Source organism: Melanaphis sacchari, unplaced genomic scaffold (genome assembly GCF_002803265.2).
Source record: "Melanaphis sacchari strain LSU unplaced genomic scaffold, SCAv2.0 Contig19_pilon_pilon, whole genome shotgun sequence".
Taxonomy (NCBI): domain Eukaryota; kingdom Metazoa; phylum Arthropoda; class Insecta; order Hemiptera; family Aphididae; genus Melanaphis; species Melanaphis sacchari.
This window is the reverse complement of record NW_020270975.1, coordinates 1740132-1765684: the sequence shown is the minus strand read 5'-3', so window position 1 is coordinate 1765684 and position 25553 is coordinate 1740132. Positions and strand designations below refer to the sequence as shown.

Here is a 25553-nt window from a genome sequence, read left to right as displayed (position 1 = left end):
TGAATAAAATGTCCTTACTTTTATTACTATTACACGTTGGCAATTATTATTAATATAAATTTACACTTATAAATAAGCAAATGCATCTCACAAATAATAATTTCTTAAAAAATAAATCTAATTACTTTTTTTTATGTGTATCATGTTACGGAAGCTTTTTTGAATTAATTCTACTTTTTATCGTTGTATATCGTTAAAATTTGCTCGAGATGTATTCAAGGTTATCGAACCATGTAATATGTATACATAAATGTATACATATATAAAACCTTTAACATCTTAATTAATAGTCGAATACATACAATTTACCTTATAATTAATTATCATTCAACTTTTTATGTAGTTTTCAATTAAAATGTAAAAATTAATACAAAAAGGTGAAGAAATGTAAAAATATTGTTTTTTAAAATTAAATGTTGATAATTTATGGGTTAACGGAGATACACTAAGAATTGTATTTGGAATGTAATGATTTATTACTGATTTAAAATGTCAGAACATGCTCGTAGCAGCTCATAAAACTTCTTTAGAGTTTTTTTTTCAATATTGTATAAGTTTGAAGAATAAGTAATTTAAATGATTGATTACTTATGATAAATTATCAAGTTTTTTTTTTTTTTTATATTTTATTATTAAATATTAAATTATTAAGTAATAATTATTGTGTTCATTTATTTTTAAATATGAGTAATTTTATGTCGTGCTAATATATATCTATCTTTAAGAAAATTTAAATCAAATAATTATCTATAATTATTTTCTATGACGTTTTATGAATTAGAAGATGATTTTTTTTTTTTAAATATTTGTAAGGCTCAATATTCATGAAAGAAAACATATTTCACATCGATACTGTTTGATGATTACATAGGTATCCATTCAATATTCTTATTTCACTCTTGGGAATACACAAAGATCTACTGATGGCATATATATACCGGTTGCACATTCGGCACGCCATTTGAACACGCAGCTTATATGATAGATCCCTAGGGCTGCTTCGAATAAGACCATCGCAATTTAATAATAATAATAATAATAACAGTGATAAAAAAAAAATACAATAATAAGTTCTACTGAGATTTATTTTAATGTTAGATAACATATACTTACTAAATAATCGTTTGGGAAAATAAAAAAAAATAATGACTATTATAATCACAAATAGTATTATTATTATTTAACTAATTATTATAAAATATATTAAGTAATAACTTTAAAACATAGTCAATAAAATAAATTAAAAATTATATTATTAAATAAATACTTAAACGATTTCCAAAAAAATAAATAAAATCGTTTTTACAATTTAAATTATACCATTAAGATGATTTGAAAAACAATAAATTTCTATTATAGATATGAGTTGTGCGACTCAAACAAAGGTTAACGAATATAGATATTAGTAACCTAAGATAATATTAAGTACAAAAATTATTAAAAATAAAAATGTTGAAATAATTTAGGAAATGTTTTTTTTACTTAAAATTGAGCATTAATATTCACATGTTTACAAATTTTCTCATCTGAATACTTCAGTTGTGATTAAAGTATAGAAACAACCTAATATACAAATTATATTATATTAATGGATCAATAATTCGAAATTAATACAAAGTAGAAGTACAAATTCAAAAATCACTTCCAATATAAAAAGAAAAATATAGTATAACGTTTTGAAATCCAAATAATAAAATACATATTTGAATTTTCGTACATTTTGATAAGTTTAAATTAAATCACTAACAATAAAGTGAACTTAATGTAAAATTATTCACTCGTGTTAACGATTTATACTCGGTTATTTAAAATACTAAATATTATTTTAAATAATCCTTTATTGATTTTATTCTGTTATAATATTATAATTGTATTAATTTTTTCGATTTGGTAAATAGTATAAAAAAATATGATAATAATATTCTAAGACGTTCAAACAAAAATTGTTCTAGTGATATACAAAAATATAAATATTATAAAATAATTCTGATGAAATGTTCTCTTTCAAATAACTCAGCCAAACCATTTACATTTATTAATTAGTAACAATTAATGTTTATTTTTAAAAGTTAAAGATATTGAAATAAACTTTAAATTAACGTTTATAACTCATTAACATTAAAAATTAATGAAATAAAAATTTATATTCTGAGAGTTATTTTTAACAACTATTTAATCGTGCTCTCGGGGATCTAAAAGGTACATATTTTTATATACTGTATAACGAATTAACGAAATACATCTATTCCTTATATTATACTGAATATTAATACACCTAATTAATTATTTTTAGTTTAGATTCGTTTTTTTTTTTCGCATAGCTAAATATACCCGTGCGCTGTAATACCATTTCGTCTAAATCCTGTTATATCGAAAAATGACGTGAATAGCAAAAGGTCTAAATTATACCTATCACGCACACACCGCATACAAAATGTTATATAAAATATTTTAATATTTATTTGAAAATTCATACTCCGATGCCTGTTTTTTTTTTTTTTTTTTTAACATCGTATTATGTATATCATTGTACATCGAATTCAATAAATCAAATACTACATTTCCATGTCACCATTTTTAAAATATAAATCGATAAAAATAAAAACGATGGAGAAAATATAAACGCTCAACTAATGTTGATTTTCTACAGGATACTAAGAATGACAATTATATTATAGCTATTAAAAAAAAAATCCATTATAGTGGAAACATAAATCATACATTAAGTGTCCAATTATTAGTATATGAATATTATTGATTTTTTACTACTTGCATGTATTACGACTATATTAAAAAGAAGATGCTCAAGTGATTTTACGCGATTTTAAATTTTTAAATATGCTCGTGAATAAATTGTGTTCTTGTTTATAGAAAAATTAATACTACGCGAGTGTTCTAAAAAATTAAATTATTATAAATTTATAAAAATTAGTTATTAATGTTCTAAATGAAATAATCCGTGATTAAAATTAACACTATAAACACAATATCCAAAATGACCAAACAACAAACCGTTAAAACGAAATTTATTAATAGGTAGATATTGTTTTGTAAAAATATCATCACAGAATAATTATATTTATCAAAAATAACTTTTAACATATTTGATATTGTTATAATTTATTAAACTATATTTTTAACTACAACTTAGATTGTTTTGAAATAATTATTTTCTTTCTGAACTTTAGTATTAAATATAATTATGTATTTTATACGCACTAATGTTTTATAAATACGAAATAATAATAGATAAGATATGCCAAATTTATTCATTTGTTAAATTAATTACGCATAACTGTTCAGAAAGTTAATAATTAAATATTAAATAACTTAAATGTTATCTAACTATACAAACATTTAAGTAAATAGGATGTTAGTATCTAACATACTCGTATAAATTAACTAGCTGACCCGGCCACGCGTTGCTGTGACTGTTATAATCCGTCGAATTAATACTATACTAAACTATTTACAAAGTTCTTAATTGATTACATGAAAATTTAATTTTATAAATGAGGTAGATAACGTTAGTTTTTAATAATTATTTTATTATTTTTTAAAATTATAAAAATGTATAATGTTATCTATGTTACCTTCTGCCTATCACCCGTTATCAATTGTTGCTGCAAAATCAAAATTATTAATTAATATCGTAAAGTCACTTTTAGAGTTATAATTAAAATAATTTATAATATAAATTAAAATTAATCACAATCAAAATTAGTTGTGTAGTTTTGAAGTGCATTGCACGCACCCGTTGCGCGCTTAATCTTTGTATCTAAAGATATAAGTGGAAAAATACAAAAGTTATACATGTAAACAAATATTTTATATTTACATTGGTTAAATGTTGAACATTTTGTTATCCACGTGAGAAGTTTATGATAATTTTACATTTTACATTTTTTTAGCATACAAATCCTTAAGTTAATACATTAAACGAAATATTATAAAAAATATTAAATTATAATTACCTATAAACATTTAAAAATAATTAAATTATGGTTTTTATCCAATGAACTTATAATTTAAATATAGTAATATGTTGATTTTCTGATTTATAATAGATTATAATTATTCATTTAATTCCTTAATTAAATATTTCACAGAATGCCAAAACTGTAGGCATTGCTTAAAAAAAAACTAGAAGCATGTTTTTGAAAATTTTTAATTTACAAATATAACAATACATACTAATAAAACGTACTTTTTTATCCTTCAACTTCAAGTGTTTTAATTAAAACGTAAAATATAACTCTTAAAATATAATGCTATTTGAAAATTTGAAAATCAATAAGAAATTAATAAAATTATTGTAGTATTTTTTTGTGAATTACAGTAAATTTATAAAATTATAATATTTTAATCCCACCAAAGACGTCATATTAAGCCATAAAACTCTATGAACTGTTGTGTATTAATAAGCACCTGGAGTGGCTAACACAGATTTTTTAAAGATAAAATGTCGTTTGAAAACAAAAAAACCAGTTTAGCTTGCTAAAGCGAATTTATATTCACGTTTCATAATAATCGTACAATAAATATTACTTAAAATATTTTACGCCTCATAAAAATATTACTCTTAAATCTTAATACTGAAATGATTGATAGGTGATAGGCAAAATAAATTCAAGTTAAATGAGGCGTAAATATATTTGAAACATAAAATAATGATGTTTATTTAAAAATGATAGAGAATCAAAATCAAAATAAAAATGCATACATTGGATTTACTGAATTGTATATTGTTTATATAAATTTCATAATACAATATGAAATGTGCTTATCGTGAAATGATACGAGTATGCAAAGTATTTACGTAATATTACTTAGCACTATGTGTTTAGTTAAATATACTTTGAAGTTTTATAATAGGTTCAGCGCGATGTCATTTACCAACCTTTAATAGTAATTTATTAAATAAATAAAATATATAACACTTTTATAATTGGATACTTCCTTGTAAAATCAATCATCATAAATTGAGATGAAGAAATAATATCATATCGGTTGTTAGTACAGAATCAGTGATGTTGATTGAAGATATTTTATTTTTAAAATGCAAAGGACACCAAATAACAAATAGTTGACAAAACTCAGGGAATGTGAACGTGTATTCTTTGACATCAGTTTATCAAAATCGAGTCGACACTGACACATTTTCGGCGAAAATTTCATCACTTCTAGGGATTTCGTATTTGACGCACCAACGCCTAATCAAATATTGCTGTTGGTATAAATAATGTATTTTTTAAATTGAAAATCGAATATTTTAAACATATAAGCATATCCAACAAATCATCAGTACACCATGAGAAATATAGCAAGCTTACATTTTTAAACGAAAGGCATCAAATTGATTTTTGTGGAATTTATGTAACTACATAAATTATCATTCCAACACACGATTACAGTTCAATTATTTTTAAATATGTAATACAATTTAGATACATATAGAGTTATCATTTGCCACTTTATTATAATTTACTTATAAGATAAGTCATCCATATCCATATGAATATCTATATTATAATTTAAGTAAAAATAAAATAACCTGTCTTGTTATATTATAACATCGAATATTTTCTAAGATAATTTGTCGAAAAGCTGAAAAGTGAAAACCACGTTTTGTGTTCACTCTACGCATATTTAATTTTATGAAAATATTTTACTTGAATTCTTATTATAAGAACGATATCGCGGATTGGAGATGTATAAATGCTATTTTGTTATACACTATAAATAATAAAAAAAACAAAACAAAAAAAAAGCATTACAATTATTAAATATATACAATAATAATAATAAGTCGAGTCACTTGTACACATACAAAAAAGAAGAGATAAGTTACGATTTATCTAATAATTCTACAATAAAATAATTTGTACTTACCTAACAATACACTGTAAATATTTGTTATAACTTTAAGCATATTTTGTTTTCGGATAATTCGATAACTAAACCTACATTTGAATTATTAAGGTCAGTTTTTTAAATTTTTTTATTTTTATTGTTTAAAACGTATTAATCGTGTTTTTACGTGTACTATATACATCGAGCATTTTGTTTTTCACCCTAATCGTTTTTTACGAACGCCACAACTACAATACGCGTGTTCTCAATACAGCCCCATGCTGTAGATCACCCTAGATTATAACATCAAAAATATTAACAATAATATTATTATGTATTATTGTATGATAATATTATACGTCGACAATAACATAAATCGTTGTTGAGGCTCGGAAGGAAAACACGTTGATATACGTCAAAAACGTATTATTGTGTTCCTACAATGTCACTCTATGAAATTCATAACAGTTGAGTGACGACACATACGGAATTCATTCTCCTCATTCATCCGCCTCAGATACTTTATCGCGAAATACATTGCTAAAGAATACAGTTGCGCGGGACTGTTATACCCACGTATCTTTTTGATCCAAATAAATCGAACGCATGAGGTTTTTATTTTTTTGGAGTTTTTAAACGTTTCTCCACGCCGTTTCTGTTAGGTCGCCCTTTTTCTAGTTACTCTCAAGTCGCGACGTCCCGTTCGAATAATCGTTCATCGTTCGAATTCAAGACTCGTCCAGACGTTTTGTCGAAAATCATTCGTTATTTATAGAAAAAAAATAAACGATGTTTGGCGTTGTACCTGGAGAAACAACTTCAATACTTCACCGACCCGCCATGGCTCGACGACGTTGTCACACCTTCCATTAATAATTTACCTACATCATAGAATAAATAATCAATATACCTAACGGACTGTATTTATATGAAACTTATGACTAGTATCGATTCATAAGCACGTGCACACACGTCACGAAATTCACAAACAGAAATAGAGATAATAACACGGTTTAAAATATCTAATAACAATAATATTGATGTTTTTTTCGTCAATTTCAGTACAATATGTGTTACGACGAATCGTATTGCATTTGATGATTCAGCACGTATTACTTCTCCTTCTTGTAACATCGTCTGACAACAAAATTTAATATTACAAATATATTTAACTAAATAAAAGAATTTGTGTGTGCGTGTGTGTGTGTGTGTGTGTGTATGTGATAACGTCGTATCATTATAACACATTTCCAAGTCGGTACATCTTGCATACCTACCTTCTGCATAGTCATAGAAGCTTGATTAAAACATAAATTTTCTTATAAATGTTCAACAACAATAATAGCTACCGTACAATGCAAATGTTTAAAGTACCATTCTCGTGTATAAAAATTATAACGTAAGTACGTATCAAAACAATTATATTTGAAAAAATAAACAAAATTTGTTTAGTTTTTTTTATTTTGTTTATGTCGATCAATAACAATAATATGAATCAAATTTAAAACAAATAAAAACCATTATTAAAACAAGAAATACTCTTTAAAAAAATATTTTTTTATTATTTTGACTTATTTAAATCAACATTTTAACATAAAATATTTGCTTGGGTAAATAATTATTTCTTTATTACAACCGTATTATATAAATATATAGTATAATTAAATTTTAATTACCCACTTTGAAGAATCTTAATAACCTGCAATGCTTATTATTTTTTGTAAGCTTAGCTGTTGCTATTAACTTGTTAATATTACTTCTTTACTTTATGGATTACGCAATATCTTATAGTAGGAATCTAAAAAATTTAAGTGTTAAATTATTTTACTTCTTGTTTCCATCATAACTGTGACCATACATGCTGTTCATTTTAAATTATTTGTATAGTATACACTATATAATATACAATACTGTTATGTTTTTCAATGTACATGTTGCACAAGACAAACAAAAATTATATATGGTTATGACTATTATATTTTTCAATTTAAACTTTACACTACACTACGAATTAGGGACTTGTCGACTAACTTTATTTCATGATTTGCATACAAGAATAACACTAATATTTATGTAAATCTATAAACTATAACATATTTACATATTTTTTTTTTATCGAGCTTATAAAGAATATTAAACCTTTAAGGTTTAAATGATTGTGGTCACGTCTGTATTGCGTTACAATCTTTAACACGTTCAATGCCATTGTCGACGGGTAGTCGACATCGGCAACATTGCCCGGGTCGCCTTTGTCGACTACCCGTCGACAAATATAGTGTTCACTTTGATAGTTTATAATTTTTACTGGCTACGGGATAACGGTCTGAAATTTATTGTAGGCGATCAGGTTCCTTGTTATGAATCAAACGATACCATTGGTTTTTAATTTTGTTTATTTTTAGTTTGTATATTTATTTTTCCCCGAAATCACAACGTCGTTTATCGCCGATAATAATATTATACACCGTATTATTATAATTCTATCGCAATTTGACATAATAAATGGTATAAATAACATTCCCAACAGTAACATATTCATACAAATTATTTTACGCTGTATACACCGTGTTCCTCAGAATACAGGGTGATTCGAAAAATATAAAACTATTTTTTATTACGCAATGAAAATTATTATTATTTGTTTATTTTTTCTGTGGCTATTCTAGTCGTAAACGAACCATTCGTGCATACACGTCACTCTATAATTATTTATTTAATAATATATGAAATAAATTATTATTTTCAATTAGTTACATACTAGGATAAGTACGTATTATAGCGTCGCGCCGTCGCGTATCGCCCCTGTCGACGCATAGTCGACCGTACGTAGTTTCGGCGCGGCGACAAGGGCACTGCGCCGTAAACACTAGCGGAGCTCAACGTGTTAAAAACAACGCTTGATGCAAATTTAAATAACAATAGACTCGTTAACTGCACTGCCTGGTCTTGTTAGACTTACGTTTCAAATATTTAAATTATGTATGTACTTACGAATTTAATCTTTAAATATTTCTTATTGATTTTTATTATTCAGCAGATTTTGAATGAAAATTAATACCGTTAATTTATTATATTACAAACATTTACGCGCTACTACCAGAATAGTTCACTATGGATATTTTTTATTTTTATCTATTCCCATTCAATTAAATAAAGAGTTATATTTTAGTCAAAATATGAGAAATGACAGATCTGATACAGAATACTACTCTCTCTTCAATCACTTCTTCGAAGACAAAGAACAATGTAAATAAAATCATAAAACTCTTTAAAAATCAATTTCGAACGCAGAACTTATAAAACACAAGTTTGGTCGTTTAATTTTTTTAATTTCTAGTAAATTTTACAGTTCAGAGCAAAATTTTTTGACTTAGGTAACTCAAATTGCTAAATTAATCTAAAAACGACTTTTTTCAATAAAAAAATTTAATTTCCAGGCAACGATTAGGACTCAAAAATATTAGAAAGTGTTGAGTTCGGAAATAAAGATAAAACATTGAAATTTTGCTTGTTTAACTCAAAATCATAAATTCAATAACTTTTATTAGTTCCCATACGTTTTCAATACTAATTAAAATGTAGCTACTAATTAAAAAAAAAAAATTATAAAATGCACACTAAGTAATACCTGATAATTGTACTTGATGACTTGGTGTTAACTGTTAGTAAAATTTAATGTTTCTTTGAATCAAAAATACAATACAAAAGTAGTATATTTGATGAAAAAAAAAAAAAAAAACAGTTTCATAATTAAATTATAATACCGTATATTATTCTCATTATACATACAAGGATAAAATATTGAAATAGTTCATTGTTTAAAAGATTAAAAAAATTAATTTAACCTTGGGAATTATTAATAATTTACATTTTATTTATAGTTTGATCAACAGATTACAATAATTGATAATATTCCATATTTTTCAAACCTATTTATAATTTTATTTTTATCCTGCTAAGCACATTTGTGAAAACTGTAATCAACTTCAAATTTTCAAACGTTAGTCTATAATTTTATTTTCCGTATTTTTAGAATTACGATATTGTGCATAAATCAGATTTAATCGGACCTGTATAGATAATTATTTATAGATTATAATTATTTAAAGGTTTAATAGGTAAACTAGATTAGAATAGTCTAAAAATAGATAATACATTTATACCTCTCTCCGTTAGTCTAAACTTAAATTAATTATATTTAATAAACCGTTATCTAAATCTATATTAGATACATGCAAATCAAAATGTGTAGAAAATCATTCCTTTTGAGAATTTCGAATAAAAGAACATGCAATCTTATTTTTTGTTTGACTACAATCTTATTAATTACAAAAATGTCAAAAGTACAGGTAACTCTATTAAAACCTTAAAAATAAAACAATCATTGCATGTCATTTTATTACAATATATTATTATGCACAGTGTATAATATCAACTTTTATTAGATACGAACAATATTAGTCAAATACTCTTATTAAATCAAGCAAATAAATGAAAACTAGCAAATGTGTATATGGGTTAATGTAACGCATAATACTAGAATAATGGTCATAACTAATATAAAATATCTAAAAAAAATTATTTGACCACTGCCCACTGATCCTATGTCAATATGTTAATACCCAATGAATTTGAACCATCGACTATTGATCGTGTATTGTGAAGCAATAAAAAACACAACCACGACTGTACTATACTTTCCATAAATAATAATGTGGTAATAATGTAAACTTTTTTTTTTTTTTTAAAGAAAAGAAAACGTTAATTGTCAATAAATGAATAAATTAGTGTAGACGATGTACTGAATTCAAACAAGTCCCTAGTCAACTAGGGCTTTATAAATTTATTGTTTGATGCGAATGCTCACTGTGACAACAGACTAAATTAACAACAGGTGCGCATTTATAACACTCAACAGATAGTACAACGGGCAACGATTTATACAATTTGCTAGGAAAACGATCGCTAAAAGCATTATCCGGTCGTGTTTAGCATACAACATCGACTGAATACATATAATACTTAATATCCGATCGTCAATAAATTATTTATATCACGTAAAACATTGGAACGGCCAGAGTAGCAAAAAGTTTTCTCCTTCTTTCCGGTGCTGTAGTCGTTCGTAAAAAATAACCATTCCCACATAAATACTAGTTCCCGGTAAATTTGCAACCACCGTGACTCGAATCGCGTGACCTAGCCCAATTAATTTTTTTCTTTTTATCTGCGCAGGCTTTTTGAAGAACACCAAGAACTTCTCCAACTGTTTACCAAATTTGGCGAACTGAAAACCAGGGACGCACAGGCCAACAGTATGGAGCTAGCCGAACACGCTAACAAAGTAATGACCACACTGGACGAAGGCATTAAAGAACTGGACGACCTCGACAACTTCTTCCAGTATCTGACCCAAGTGGGCGCTTCACACAAGAACATAACAGGCTTCAATCCAGATTATTTTTGGGTAAAAACAGTATTGCACGTTAAGCACTAGAATATTAGATAATATAATATACAAATTTAGATTAAATATATTTACAAGTGACAACACACAATAATTATTCATATTTAATACCTATACCTGATAATGTTTTGATATAATATTATTCTAGTATGATCTCATATTATAGATTTTGTTAATTTGGATAACCTAATCTAATGGCTATATTCTACTATTATTAATAGTTTATTAATTAACTCTGCAAATTCAAGATATTTTATCAATATGAAATTATTATTTTCTATACATTTGTACATCTAATTTTATTTTTATAAAAAAAAGTAATCAAATAAATAAAACTAATGTTACCAATAATAAAAATCGTCATTAGAAAAAAAAACAACAATTTTTTTTTTATTATTATTAATTTATTTCATCACTAATAATGATGGGTCGAAATGTCGAATCCTTATTTTTAAAATCAAACTAAACTTCAATTGAATCAAACTTAAAATATTTTTTCGAACTCGAATCGAGCTAAACTTTAATTTTTTTTACCAAACCTAACCGAATTAAATCTAGAAAATTTTAAGTCAAACTCAAATTCGAACTTAACACTTTTTATTATGTACAAAATAGATCAACTATAATTACAATTTTAAATTATATTTTGAATTTTTGTATTACCTATTCTACGTTTTAGGTATTTTGAAGTTAACATAACTGTATTTACAATAAATGTTGGTTATTTCTTATTTTGTTATTTTACATATTCAATAAATAATAATTGATAGGTAAAAATTTGTTTATTAAAATATGCTTTTATTAAAAATGCACCCATGGTAGCTGAATATTACTACAAGCTTACCAAAAAAAGATTTTTGCAATTACACTAAACACGATAAAAACAAAAACAGTAATAATTATTATTAGGCGTCCTCTATTAATCAATTATTTCTAAATACGTAGTTATTATAATTTTTTTTAAATAACTTTTGAAGAATTGTACAAATCTGCGAACTATCGTAACCAAAAAGTCTGATTCGACAATTATTTTCAAATTCGACTTTCGAACAATACTAATGTAAAATAGTTTGATAGGTCAGTTAGAATTATTTTCATACAGAATTCGAAATTCAAACCAAATCGAACATCAAGGGTTCGGTTACCTATATATTTTATCATGGTAATGAGTAATTGCACTAAAAATATTATGAAACACATAAAATATTTTTAGTAAAATTATTCAACATATTAAAACTTGGAGTATTTTCGATTTTGAATGGAGTGATGGAAGTGCTGATTTAGAAATAATATATGTTTCTTACCATATTTTACCTATAAGGTAAAATCCAATAGTAATCACACACCGTGTGATGTATTAATTTATGATTCAAGTGTTTTTCTAATCGATAATTTGACACGTTTTTCATTTTAAAAATATAAATATATTAATAAATACATTATTATAATAGTTATTATTCATATCATTACTTACATATTATTTTTTTGTTCTTAAAAAAAACTTCATAATAATAACAAATTAAATATTTATTTATTATAATTTTAATATTATAATAAATGTGACTGAATGATATCGGTTTGAAAATCCATATATTTTTTTTATTATTGATATTGTAGTTTCAAATATTAATCTAATAATTTTCAACTAAAAACCAACAAGCTCTATTTAGTTATTAAAAACCCATAATAATCTAGCGTAAATACTATAATTAGCCTAATGAACGTTCCTTTATATTTGTAATTCTTCTATTAATGGGTTTAATATTAAAAACATTTTATTATTTTACTGTTTTACATATTATTCATCAAAATTCATATTTAAAAAACTTAGCAAAAAGGGGCTTATTTTTTTATTTTAAAATTAAATTCACTCTTCAACAACCTCTTACGTAAACCTTTTTATTTAACTTTGAAATTTTGGAAGTTTATTATGCATATTATAATGTGATAATAACAAATAACTTTTGATCGTTTTGTACAAACTATGTTGATGAAATGCTAAATGCTTTCGTGTATTACTTATTTTAATAATTCAAGCGAGAACAAGTAAACAACAAAAATTAACGTTTGTCTAAAAACAAATAAAAATATACACAGTCAAAGTGGTTAATTTCCGTTTACATAAAACTTCAATAACATAAAATCACAAAATAACAGAGTGGTGTGTCAAAAAAAATTTTCACTCAGAAATAAAAATATGTTATGATAATACATTGGCATAGTAATTTTTTCCAAATATCTAAGTGTATCTCACAAACATGTTGATCAAATACACAAAAAAATTATATTGTAAGTAACAATAAAAAAAATTACCTAATTTTATTTTTTTTAATTAAAAAAATATTACTTTATTAAAATATATTATGAATTATTTATAATAAATAATTTTGATTGTATTTAAATATATAATGAGAATAAAAAAATCGGAGGGTACTTAATAGAGCCACCTGACAGATCAAATTAGTAATTCTCTATGGGAAATGCCAGTTTTGGACATCTTTGCAAGGGTTACTAGGGATTATGCTAGGGGATATTCGGTTAATTATAGTGGGTTTTGATGATGCGTTAACTTTAATGAAATGAAAGGTAGTAAAATTTGGTGAATTGAATTAGTGTTGAAATTTTTAAGCCATTGTGGAGATTATTATTCTTGACAAATTAAGGAATATACTAAACGATACGATGAAGTATGATTCCGCAAATTTACGAAATCGTGTAGATTTTAATAGCCCTTGATACACAATTCCGGAAATTTCATTATTTATGATAATTCTGCATATTAATTTTAAATGAAACGTTACCATTCCGAAAACGTGTATAAACAAAATATATGTTGTTATTGTAACATAATATATTACAAATCGTTTTGTGCTTTAAACTATTCTACGCTTTTGAAAACAAAACTTTCGAAAAACATAATCTTAGTTTACATTTTACACATTGTTGGATTCGTTGGATTATCGTATTTTATTTTGTAATTTGAATATATGGTTAATTATTTCCTTACAATGAGATATATTTTAGAATTTTGTAATTTTCATAAATGTAGATGACACAACAGTACAAATCACTAAATAATATTATAATATTCTTATTTGGATTCTGGTCGTTACACATAGTTAACTGGTTAATAATAAAACTTGTAAAGGCAGGAATAATTAAGTTACACTTGAATAATTAACAATAAAACGAATTACAAATCTAAGTAGTAGTATAATTAACTTAAAATATTATTACAATATTACGACGAAAGTACCATATCGTGATGATACAAGATGTTAATATTACAAATTTTAACAATTGATTTAAAATGTACTGTTCGAGTGTTTAAGATGTAAACCGTAAAGTAGAAAACGATATGTAATATATTAATTGTATTACAATGATAATAACAATTTTGTTTTTTACACGTTTTCGGAATAGTAACATTGCATTTAGAATTATGGTAAATCGTATTTATTATATTACCTATATGAAATTTACGGAATCGTAAATTTATATTGTATATAAATGGCCATTAAAATCAACACGATTTCAAAAATTTGCTCCACAGTGACTTATTTTTTTTTTCTCAAGTTGAAAAGCTTGACAGAGCTCTCCATATTTAAATAGCATAATATGACCACGTTGGTCTGATAATGGGGACCTAATTTTATACAAAAATAAACTACACCATAATAAATTGTATCATTAAAATGGATACCTTTAATTCAAAAATATTCAGCACTTGTAAAATTGATGAAAAACTTTTGTCTAACGAACGAACGCAGAGGATTGAATCGAAATCGTGCACCAACAAATCACACAATATATGACCGGAATGGATAATAAATCGATCTAAAATAGGCCACATCTGTCACACCTATTTGCATTTAATGAAATGAGAAAAATTTCCACGCGAGCGAAATGTATACGCCACCACTCACCAACCGTGGATTAATAAATAACTCTTACCGTTAAACAACCCCTACTCGTTTATATTAAACAATTTAAACATCTGTGGCTTGCTTACCGGTAGAGATATCCTCAAAAATAAACATTAGCCTCGTTCACCACTAATCAAAAGATCTTTAGAAATTATTAAAATATATGTTTAGATATCATATTTACGTTAGTAAATAATTTACTACAAAACGACTGTTGTTAGTTATTTAAAATAATAAAATACTTTTTTTATTTTTCAAATATATTTTTAAATATATTTAGAAAAAAGTGTTTGGAAAATAGTCAAAATACGTTTTATCAAAGAAAAAATATCAAAAAATTTCGATTATATTTATATGCTAGTTTGTATAGAAATTATTTTCTTGACCTTTGTTTCGAATGAATTAAAATATATATTTAATTATCGTACAATAACTAAAATATACATGCATAATAACTCCAGTTATAAATAGCTTTTAATAGACAAGCACCTATTTGAATAAAATGTTTTCTTATATTATATTAATAAATTTATAATATATAATATATGCGCATTTACATACTTATTGAAAAAATGATTTAAGTTATAAACGCTTCTTTGAAATACATTTCAGATGTATGATAAATAAGTACATACACACATCTAACTACAGTATAGATAGTATAATAATTTGAATAATTAAAAGCAATATTATACCTACTTATAATAGAAACACAAATTGTACAAAAGTTTACGTTTCGATAATTGTAATCTTCGACATGTCTTTGAATAATATAAAAACATAAAATTCAATACTTAATAATAATACATTATTCGTTTATATGAATCGCTAAATCATAAATTATTATTATTCGGATATCGATATACCATAATATATTTTGTATAGAAGTTTTGAAAACTCGTTACAAATTACATTATTCCGTTATTTTATTGTTTTCTTTCTGTTATATATTTTAAATTATCGTCTTTATAACGAGCCATTGAATAATTTGTGACTTCCATTTAAGTACGACAATGTTTTTTAAAATTAAATTTACATTTTGCATTATTTTGTTTCTGAAAAAAATGTGCTAATATTTGTATAGTTAAACGGTAGGTACATTATACAACCCGAATTTCGTAGCCATCCAGTTGTGGTTTGGCGAGGTAAGTATGTAAATTACTTTGGGTCGACAATAATTATCAGACAAGTGACAACACAGTTAAAACATATCTTTATTATACATTTATACTTACATTAATATAAAATAATACTAGGAAAGTTTCTATATCATTATTATTGTTACGTTATTTTTAATGTACATATTTTTAAAGAAATTTGGTAAATTGTACGAATAGAGTTACAATAAATATTTTTATGACAACGAGAATAATCTGTTATAATTTTAAACTCTGGGTGAAATGATTGCCACTATACTGGCTTTTTTCTATCTTTTTTTTGTGAACACTTTTTAAGTTTGAAGTTTCAATGACTCTCCTTTATACGTAAACGAGAAATCTTATCTAGATGTTCTTTGAAGAGGTAATTTTTCGATTTTCTTAGTCATTGCTCTAAACGCAAAAAAAAAAAAACCATCACTAACAACGAATGAAAGGATTTAACCGGGAGTTGTAACCCTCCTCTAAATGTTTTATTTTTTTTTTTCAATTAAAATAAATTACCAATTTTTTAGGTATGCAATACAATAAATAAAAACTGCTGATATCCGATGTGTGAAAGGATAGGTATTATATATTTTTAACAATGTATTATTTATTTCTTTATGTACTATGGTTATAGAAGTATTGAATCAAGTATTGATATTATTTTATTATGAAAATCCACGGATATGACTAGTCGATAAGAGTAAAGGATTAATAGCTTAGTTTATTGGCTGATAGATGACAATTAATAGAAAAAAAACATGGATGTCACAGCCGTTTATTAATTAATTAATTTTTTTTTTTTTGTCTCTATGTTAATTTGGAGATATTATATCTTACATAGATTTATACGAATAATATTATTTTAATCAAAACTCCAATCACCTAAAGTTATATTTTAACTGGGCAATTAATCAATAATTTTTATTTTTTACTTTTATAGTTAAATTAAAATGTATAGTTTAAAAATAACCTTTAAAAAAAAAAATTAATAAATTTAAAATCAGTATTTTACATTCAAACATAATACTTAATTCAAATTTTAAATTTGACATTTTCCATTCAATAATGAAAATTGTTTTATAGCTCGATTATATATTTTAAACTCTTATAGTAGTGATTTTTTGATTAAAATATTTGGAATATCTTTCCAAATAAATACAGTTTTAAAATACTTAACAACGTTTCAATATTTTTATATGAAATTAAAATGTCAGGTACCAATTATTTCATTAAAAGAAACTTTTTTTAAATAACAAAAATAAAAAAATTGTTCAGTAATAAAACTAAATAATGTACGTAATAAATTTCACTGTAAATATTTTTTATTATTATTATAATTATTATTTACTTGAGATAAAAACTTATAAGAAAATAAATAAATTACTTATTGAAATACTAACTATAGTGTTTCCAATACGCAACACAGCGAGATAAGTGATTGCAAAACTCCTAGTGCATTAATTCATCTAATTTAATATTGGTTTAGGGAAACATCGATACTTATTAAGCACATAACTCAAAACAAAAATAACTAAATGCGTCAATAGTCAAGCTAATGCATTTCTCACTGTGCTTAGAATTTAAATCGATGATTTTAATAATATTAGTGACAGTAATATTTACAATCAAACTATATCTGCTCCTCACCGAGTGCAACAAGTATACCTACTTCCTGCTATTAAGTAGACGATTTTTCATCCAAAATATATTGTGTTATTATTGAAAAAACAGTTGGGTTTGATGAATTTGTTCGGATAACAAGAATAATAGCAATAATATAATGGCAATCGTTTTTTGGGGCACACATCAGTGGTTCCATTGTTTTTAGTTGTTCTTCGACATCGCCAAACAATTAACTGCACCCTGTGATTTGTTGATGCAATTACGTACAATATGTTCGATAAAATTATGGGTGAAACCATTAGTTTTAACAATTCCATACGCCATACAAATTGATTCGTCGTCTGGTTAATTATTCAAAATTCATTATAAATAAATCAGCTACCTACCGCAGAACATTAAATTTCAAAAATTTACAAAAATTTAAACGATTGTAACTTTTTTTTTAATGCCTAGGTTAGATTTATCATTTTCTAACACGAAAAATAGTCAATATCTTTATTTTAAAATTATTTTGAGCGTCTATTCATGCAAAAATATGCAAGAATAATGCTTATTACGTGTAGTTTAAACTTAAAATTTAAAATGATACACAAGGAATCATTTAACAATAACCGCTCATTTTCAGATAAAATTATTTACTGTTAGAATTCATAAGTTAGAACTTTTGAAATTTTAATATTTTACGTATTTATAATTCGCTTTAAAATTAAGTGTCAAAAAAGCATATCCGGTAAATTGAGTTATTTATAAATTTTATAATACGTAAATATATTATTCTAATATTAAAACTAAGGAAGGTTAACGCGAACTTGTGTTTTGAGAATTACGACGCACTTAGTAAGACGAAGAAAACAAGATAAGGATTTGGCGTTCCCTCGTTAATTTATTTTTATTTTCTTGACAAATTCCGGGGATTAAATTTTTACTAATAAATTGCTCTCGATTACTTCCGATTTTCCCGACTACAATATTAATACAATCTAACTCATGCAGAGAATCAAACAGACGTCTCATGAATATGTTCAATGCTTATAATAAATTTTATATACGGAATTTTCCCGATAAAGCATGTTTATAATAAACTGAGGATAATCTGTTTCATAACTCTGACACAGAAAATATATTGACACGCAATCACTGATGATGGGCTGGAGTTGATAACGTCTGACAAGTGATTAATGTCCAAAAATAACAGACCGAAGAAAAACTAGATAATAATAACGTTTAGGAAACTTTGAACCGTCAAAACGAAATATATATACATTTGTTGGAAAAAAATCATTCACTGACAAAGCACTTTAATCATTGTATGGTTACCAACATTTTTTATTTGTTTTCAATACATTTAGCTAGGGACCTAATTAGTGTAGGTAATCATTAAAACGGATGTGGATTAATTTTGTAGTAAAAGCGGTTACAAAATGCTAATTGAAAATTTATGATGACAGTGCATTTACAATCAATAAATTATATAATATTATGCAATTGTTGGAATTGTATAAAATGTTTATAATATAAATTCCATACAAATTAGATATTAAAACAAAAAAAATATTGAGAAAGTTACATAGCTGTATAGCAGAACTTAAATATATGAGTGTATCTACTACCTTGTCAGTGAGTGGATCACCGAATTTGGTTATGTTAAATAATTAAATATAAATTCAGTGGCTAATAAATATCTACTTTTGGTAAACAATTTTAAGCAATAACGATGTGTGTAGCTTTTATAAATAATTTTTAATGATATTTTAAAATTTATTTAAGTTACTGGTTTTAATTTATTTTTCTTTTGTTATATAAAAGTATGTAGAACCAAGTTGGATAAAAACATCATATAAATTATATTATAATAATAGTTATAATATTATTATATAATAAACTGATAGGCTTAACCAACATACTACCCTCGTCATTTATTTACTAGTAATATTTAATTTATTAAAATATTGAATTTTTAAACATACTTAAAGACCATATTTTCAAATTCTGGAACATTTTTAATCTACGTAAGGAGTGTCTAGTGGTGACAAAAACTTCTGTTTTACAAATGATAACTACCCTTTTCACTGTAAATTATTTAATGAATAACATTTTTTTTTTTCAATTTTGATGTATCTGTCTAAATCTTGAACAAGTAATTTTTCAGTTATTAAAATTTTCATGTTATAAATAATTGTCTTTAAAAATGTTTTACAAAAATATAAAATAGATAATACTAAGATCATTTTTATAAATTAAAAAAAATTTAAAATTACTATAATATCCTTAATACACAAAGTTAAATAATTCAAAAACTCTCGTTCGATTTTAATTTTAACATCTCAGCATTTTCAGAAAAAAATATTAGTTAAATAATTTACTATAAAAAATGGAAGGCTGTAATTTGAAAATCAGAAGTTTTCCACTGAGCACTCCTTAAGTATTATAACATTTTCAAGAATTTAAATGTATGATCTTTAATTATAGTTAAAAATTCAAATTTTGAATAACTGCATTATTAAAAACAATAAGTGTATGAGCATGCTCGTTGAATCATTCTGTGTTATTAACTTATTACTACGCGTAGGTATCGTATAACGGTGTCTTGATGTAAATAGGTTCGTGATATAAATAAAAACTTAAAATTTGTTTTAATACTTTGGAAATATAATTATGTATATAAAATAATAATAAACGCAAATAGTGAAAAAATTGAAGATTTATTTATTTTTAAATTACAACAGAGTAAATAAAAGCATCAATTTGTATTTAAGCGTCCAATTTTATAATTAAACAACAAATTATGGCAACATAATTTCAATATTTTCAAATTTTTGTGTGTAAAGTATGTATCTTATGAAGAGCCTCGTATTATATTCTCAAATTTTTTTGGTAAAAAAATAACATTTATTGAGATTTATAAGGAAAAATCTAAACAAATTCTAAAAAATTCAATTACCTATAAATAGCGTGGACCGCTTAAAATAACCCAAAATATTTTGGAAATTATGTCATGATGACTATAAACTAAATCAAATTTCTATTGTTATTCACATTTAAACTAAAACAAATTTATAAAATCGATTTTTTTCAAAAACCAATATTACATAAATATTCCTGTTTTTTCATATTTTTTTTTTCCTTTTATATTGTTAAGTAGTAATGAAAATTGTCTACTTGGTTCAAACGCACTAACTGGCAACTAGATACAACCCGCTACCAGAAACTTTGAAAGATGAAACTCTCAAAGCATTTATACTGCTCCAAAAAGTTATGACAGATATAAAAATAAAATAATAAAATACTCATCACTATAAAACCAATATAATATTATGTTTCCGCTCAGAATTTAAAATAACTAAATAATAATCACAATATGTACATAGTTTTAGAATTCATTAGCATTTATAAACCGTTATAAAATTAGTTAATAATTATTATTTGATAGGGTTCTTATTGGTTGATATTCTTAATCATAAAATATGTAATAAAACGAATATGATATTTAAAGGCAAAGCATTGTTTTGTTTCTGGTAACTAGATATTAACCATTCCACAGTGATACTATCTTATATACAGCATATTATACAATAGTTGGTATACAAAAATAAATACACATCAGCTCGAATATTTTACTTAACTAAACCTTGAGTTGAACGACTATTTAATAACAATAGCAATTTATTTTTAATAATTTTTAATTCTAATATGTTTCATAATAATGTATGTGATTGAGTTTAATTTAATTATTAATTTTTTTTAGAAAATTGAAGTGCCATTTTTGGAAGCAGTAAAAACTACATTAGGCGATCGATTCACAGAAAACATTGAAACAATATATAAAATCACCATTAAACTCATCATAGAGACATTAATCAAAGGGTATACAGAAGCTGCTGGGCCATGAAAAAATAACCACACAGGAGCTTGATGAAATCGTAAATTTCATATCATAAATGTTCAAGTGACCGAACATAACAATATTATATTCCATTGTCAAACGATAAGTTTAAATATGTCATTTGGAAATTAAATTTAATAAAAAATAAATAAACGATAAGCTCAAATTGAATTTACTGAGCGCAATTTGTATTAATGTCATAATGTCAATTTGATTATCAACGTGTACCTATACATAAAATGAAATCATATTTATATAATTATAAATATATAAATAAAAATGTGTAATTATTGTTATTGATTGTTAATTGGCTATTATTATTTATTAATTATATTAAATCAACGTTGTATACATACTGTATGTTATATAGTGACGAAACTAGATATATATATTATTTGTATGTTTATATACATATTAATATATATATTAGATAAACAATATGATTTCGATTTGAATTGTTCTTGTTTATTTATTTTTTTGATTATTTGCATTTAGAAATAAATTATTGTCTTGTTATGGCTTTACTGCAGCAGTCGTTATGCGAACGTTTGGTTGCATTTGCTTCAAGTGAGTATTATTGCATTGTTGTGTCGTATAATAGTACGATTAGTCCGTGTAGTACAGGTTATTTCTATAGTTAATTTATGATTTATAACTATAAGATATTAGGTTAGGAATAACAATAAAAAACTGATAATTAATACATGCAATGTTAAGCAAACGCACAGCCGTAGAGTACACATATTATGATGAGTACTATATACTTTCATAAAAGGTTTCTCGTTTCTTTCGCGCCTTGTTTTTATTTTCAACAAAATGTAGTTTGTCTGGAAACTTTAGATGGCGACCAAAGTGTGTACAAGCGGATTGTTGACCAGTTGGAAGATCTACAGTGGTTTCACCAAGAGTTGTTACGAACAGCAGAAAGTGGCGTCAGCAAAGACCCTAAAACGTTCGAAAGTAAACAAAAGGGTATTTTAACAATGTCAACAGGAAAAGGTCCTTCGACCACACCCCAGTAGCTGCAGGACCTTATAGCCTCATTAATTTACCCTCGAGATCCCCATGACCGGTGACCGATTTTTCAAACTTTCCTTGTTGGTATGAAATGTATTTTCAAAGACTTGACATAACTACCCTAAAAAAACCTTAAAAAATAAATAAAAACGAAGCCTATAATATTGTTTGTGTGACAATGATAAATCATGAATGCCACATAAAGTTAAAAAAATATCTTGGATAAATAAAAACCTCTTAGACCACATATAGGGTGTTAATTGTTTTTAACATAATGTCTTGTAATATTTCTTTATGTTATCTTATTCCGTCAACAATTAACGCATAATCTTGAATAAACGAATTATATAACAATCATATTTACTTATCATTGTGAATCTTAGATATTGTTATGCCGCAGTATAATTCATTTAAATTTCGGAAACCTCAAAGGACAGATCTATTTGAATATTTGTGCGTATAAATATCAAGTATTAAAAGAATAAATTTATTGTTTATATTTTATAGGCATATTAAAATAGAAATAATGTATTAAATATTTGAAGGGTATTTTTTCCATGCCATTATCCCACTAACATCCAAACAATAAAAACCCTTATAAATAACGAATTATTAGTTTGATATTAAACTTGTATAACTTATTATTTTCAAAAAAATATGCTACCTACTTTATAGTATAAAATTGAAAACAGAGTTTATATTAAAAACAAAAACCCGAAGTGGGCTTTGGTGAAAAAAAAATGTTATTGTTAATCAAAATCGTATTTTCACGTAATTAAATTGTTTAGGATCAAAGTAAAAAATTGAAAAAAATTGATAATAATATGATTTTATTCACAACAAAATTTTATCATGTTATACCTAATGCTATATCAATGCAAGAAATTGCTAAGTTATAGGAAACAAAAAACAAAAATAATACTAACATTTTGGTTCATTTTTCACGTTAGAGTATATCATGTATCCTAAATTGCAGTGGACGAATTAAATTGTTTTCTACTAAATGCCTATTACCTATACTAATATTATGCGTCTATATCCATATCAAGTTACCATAGTTACTTCAGAAAACCATTATTTATGGATGAATAAATATGAAATAATTAGTTGGATACACGAAGTAGAAGGGTATATTGATGTACTTAACATAGTTAATTAAATATAAGTGTATTATAATACAAGCTTTCCGCCGGGAAGTCTTAAATATTTTAAGCTGAAAGCACTACGAATGTCATTATATTCTATACCTATATATTAAAAATACTAACTCAAAAGCGAAATGTTAAGGCTAAAAATCTATTTGAGTTCGTTATTAAATAATGAAAAAAATTAATTGAGCGTTTAAGATATTTTAATATTTTATGTTACGTGATTATAGGATTATAACTACTATTGATTTTATAGAATTTTCAAGAAGATGCAATATTTCTAGTTATTGAAAATTGGGTTTAGATAGGTACAACACCAGACACAATAATCAAAAAAACTATAGTAGCTAGCCAATGTAGTCTTGATTAATTAAAAATAAAACCCTTGTAGTGACTTAAAATGTTTTTAATGTGGAGATTATATAAAATTTAAAAAATTAATAAACTCAAAATAAATTTTAAATTTTAAATTTAAAAAAAAAAAAGAAAAAATTAACAGACATAATATATCACCCTACATTTGGATTAATGAACAAATCGGAGTCTGTGAACCTCGTATTGAGAACTATTTTGACTGAAATTTTCAACCATTAGTTACGGATTGGATATAACACTTTATATATTTTTGAGAATGGTTGAAGCTATTTTCTAAACATTTCTGACATTTAAAAAATATCCTTTTGAGTTTTCGTTAAAATCTATTGATTATTTATTGAGGTATATAAACTAAAAACATATATTAATTTATACAGATTGTAAAAAATTCTTATTTATTTCTGTAACCAATGGTAAACCTATAAATTATATGAACGAAAAATATTCAATTTTTGTGATTCAAACCAAACATCCTTTATGAGCAATTTATATCAACCTATTAATATTGAAGCTATAAACACTCCTCGAGTGTCGAGGAACATATTGTGTGCAATATTTAGTAGTAATATGAGTGATACACTTTTCTTACACACCTACCTAACCTATTTAATTTTTAGTTATTTATTATTCCAACAATCCAATGCGACTATTCTACATTGTTTTAACAGCACTCGTGATTTAATTTTAAAGAACGAAACATTTTCACGTAAAAGTCAAAAACAAAATTATTGAGAGTCAAATAAAATAATATTATTTTTATTTTTATCAAAATATAAAACAATAAAAAGATGAGCACCACAGGATTTTGAAGGCTCTTCAACATACTACCCTTATTTTTTTTTATCACCAAATCGAACGTCTGATTATTCTTCCAAATAACGTACCATCAAATCATATAGATAATCGTGGCTGACATTTTAATTTCCAATTAAACTATCTTATTTTTTTAAAAGACGTAGCGATAGAATCAGTTGCCTCCCTGCGGTCTCCGTCATTTACACACCAGACCGTAGAGAAATCGCGTTTCGCATTCTTTCAATTATACTAGTCTTGGTTTAGCTTTTTAATGTACAATCTGTTATATATATATATAAACTATTGCCGTTTCAATATGATTTT

The 25553-nt window shown here is 24.9% G+C and overlaps 1 protein-coding gene across 1 annotated transcript in view; it reads left to right on the top strand.

Annotated features, from left to right (window-relative positions):
• LOC112593019 (neuroglobin-like) overlaps positions 1–22150 on the top strand; it is a 35319-nt gene extending 13169 nt beyond the window's left edge. Inside the window, exons 2-3 of the mRNA XM_025337233.1 lie at positions 11086–11317; positions 21757–22150. Of these exons, the coding sequence (XP_025193018.1) occupies positions 11086–11317; positions 21757–21900 (376 nt within the window). The 3' untranslated portion in view covers positions 21901–22150. The remainder of the gene's footprint in view (positions 1–11085; positions 11318–21756) is intronic.
• The last annotated feature ends 3403 nt before the right edge of the window (positions 22151–25553 follow it).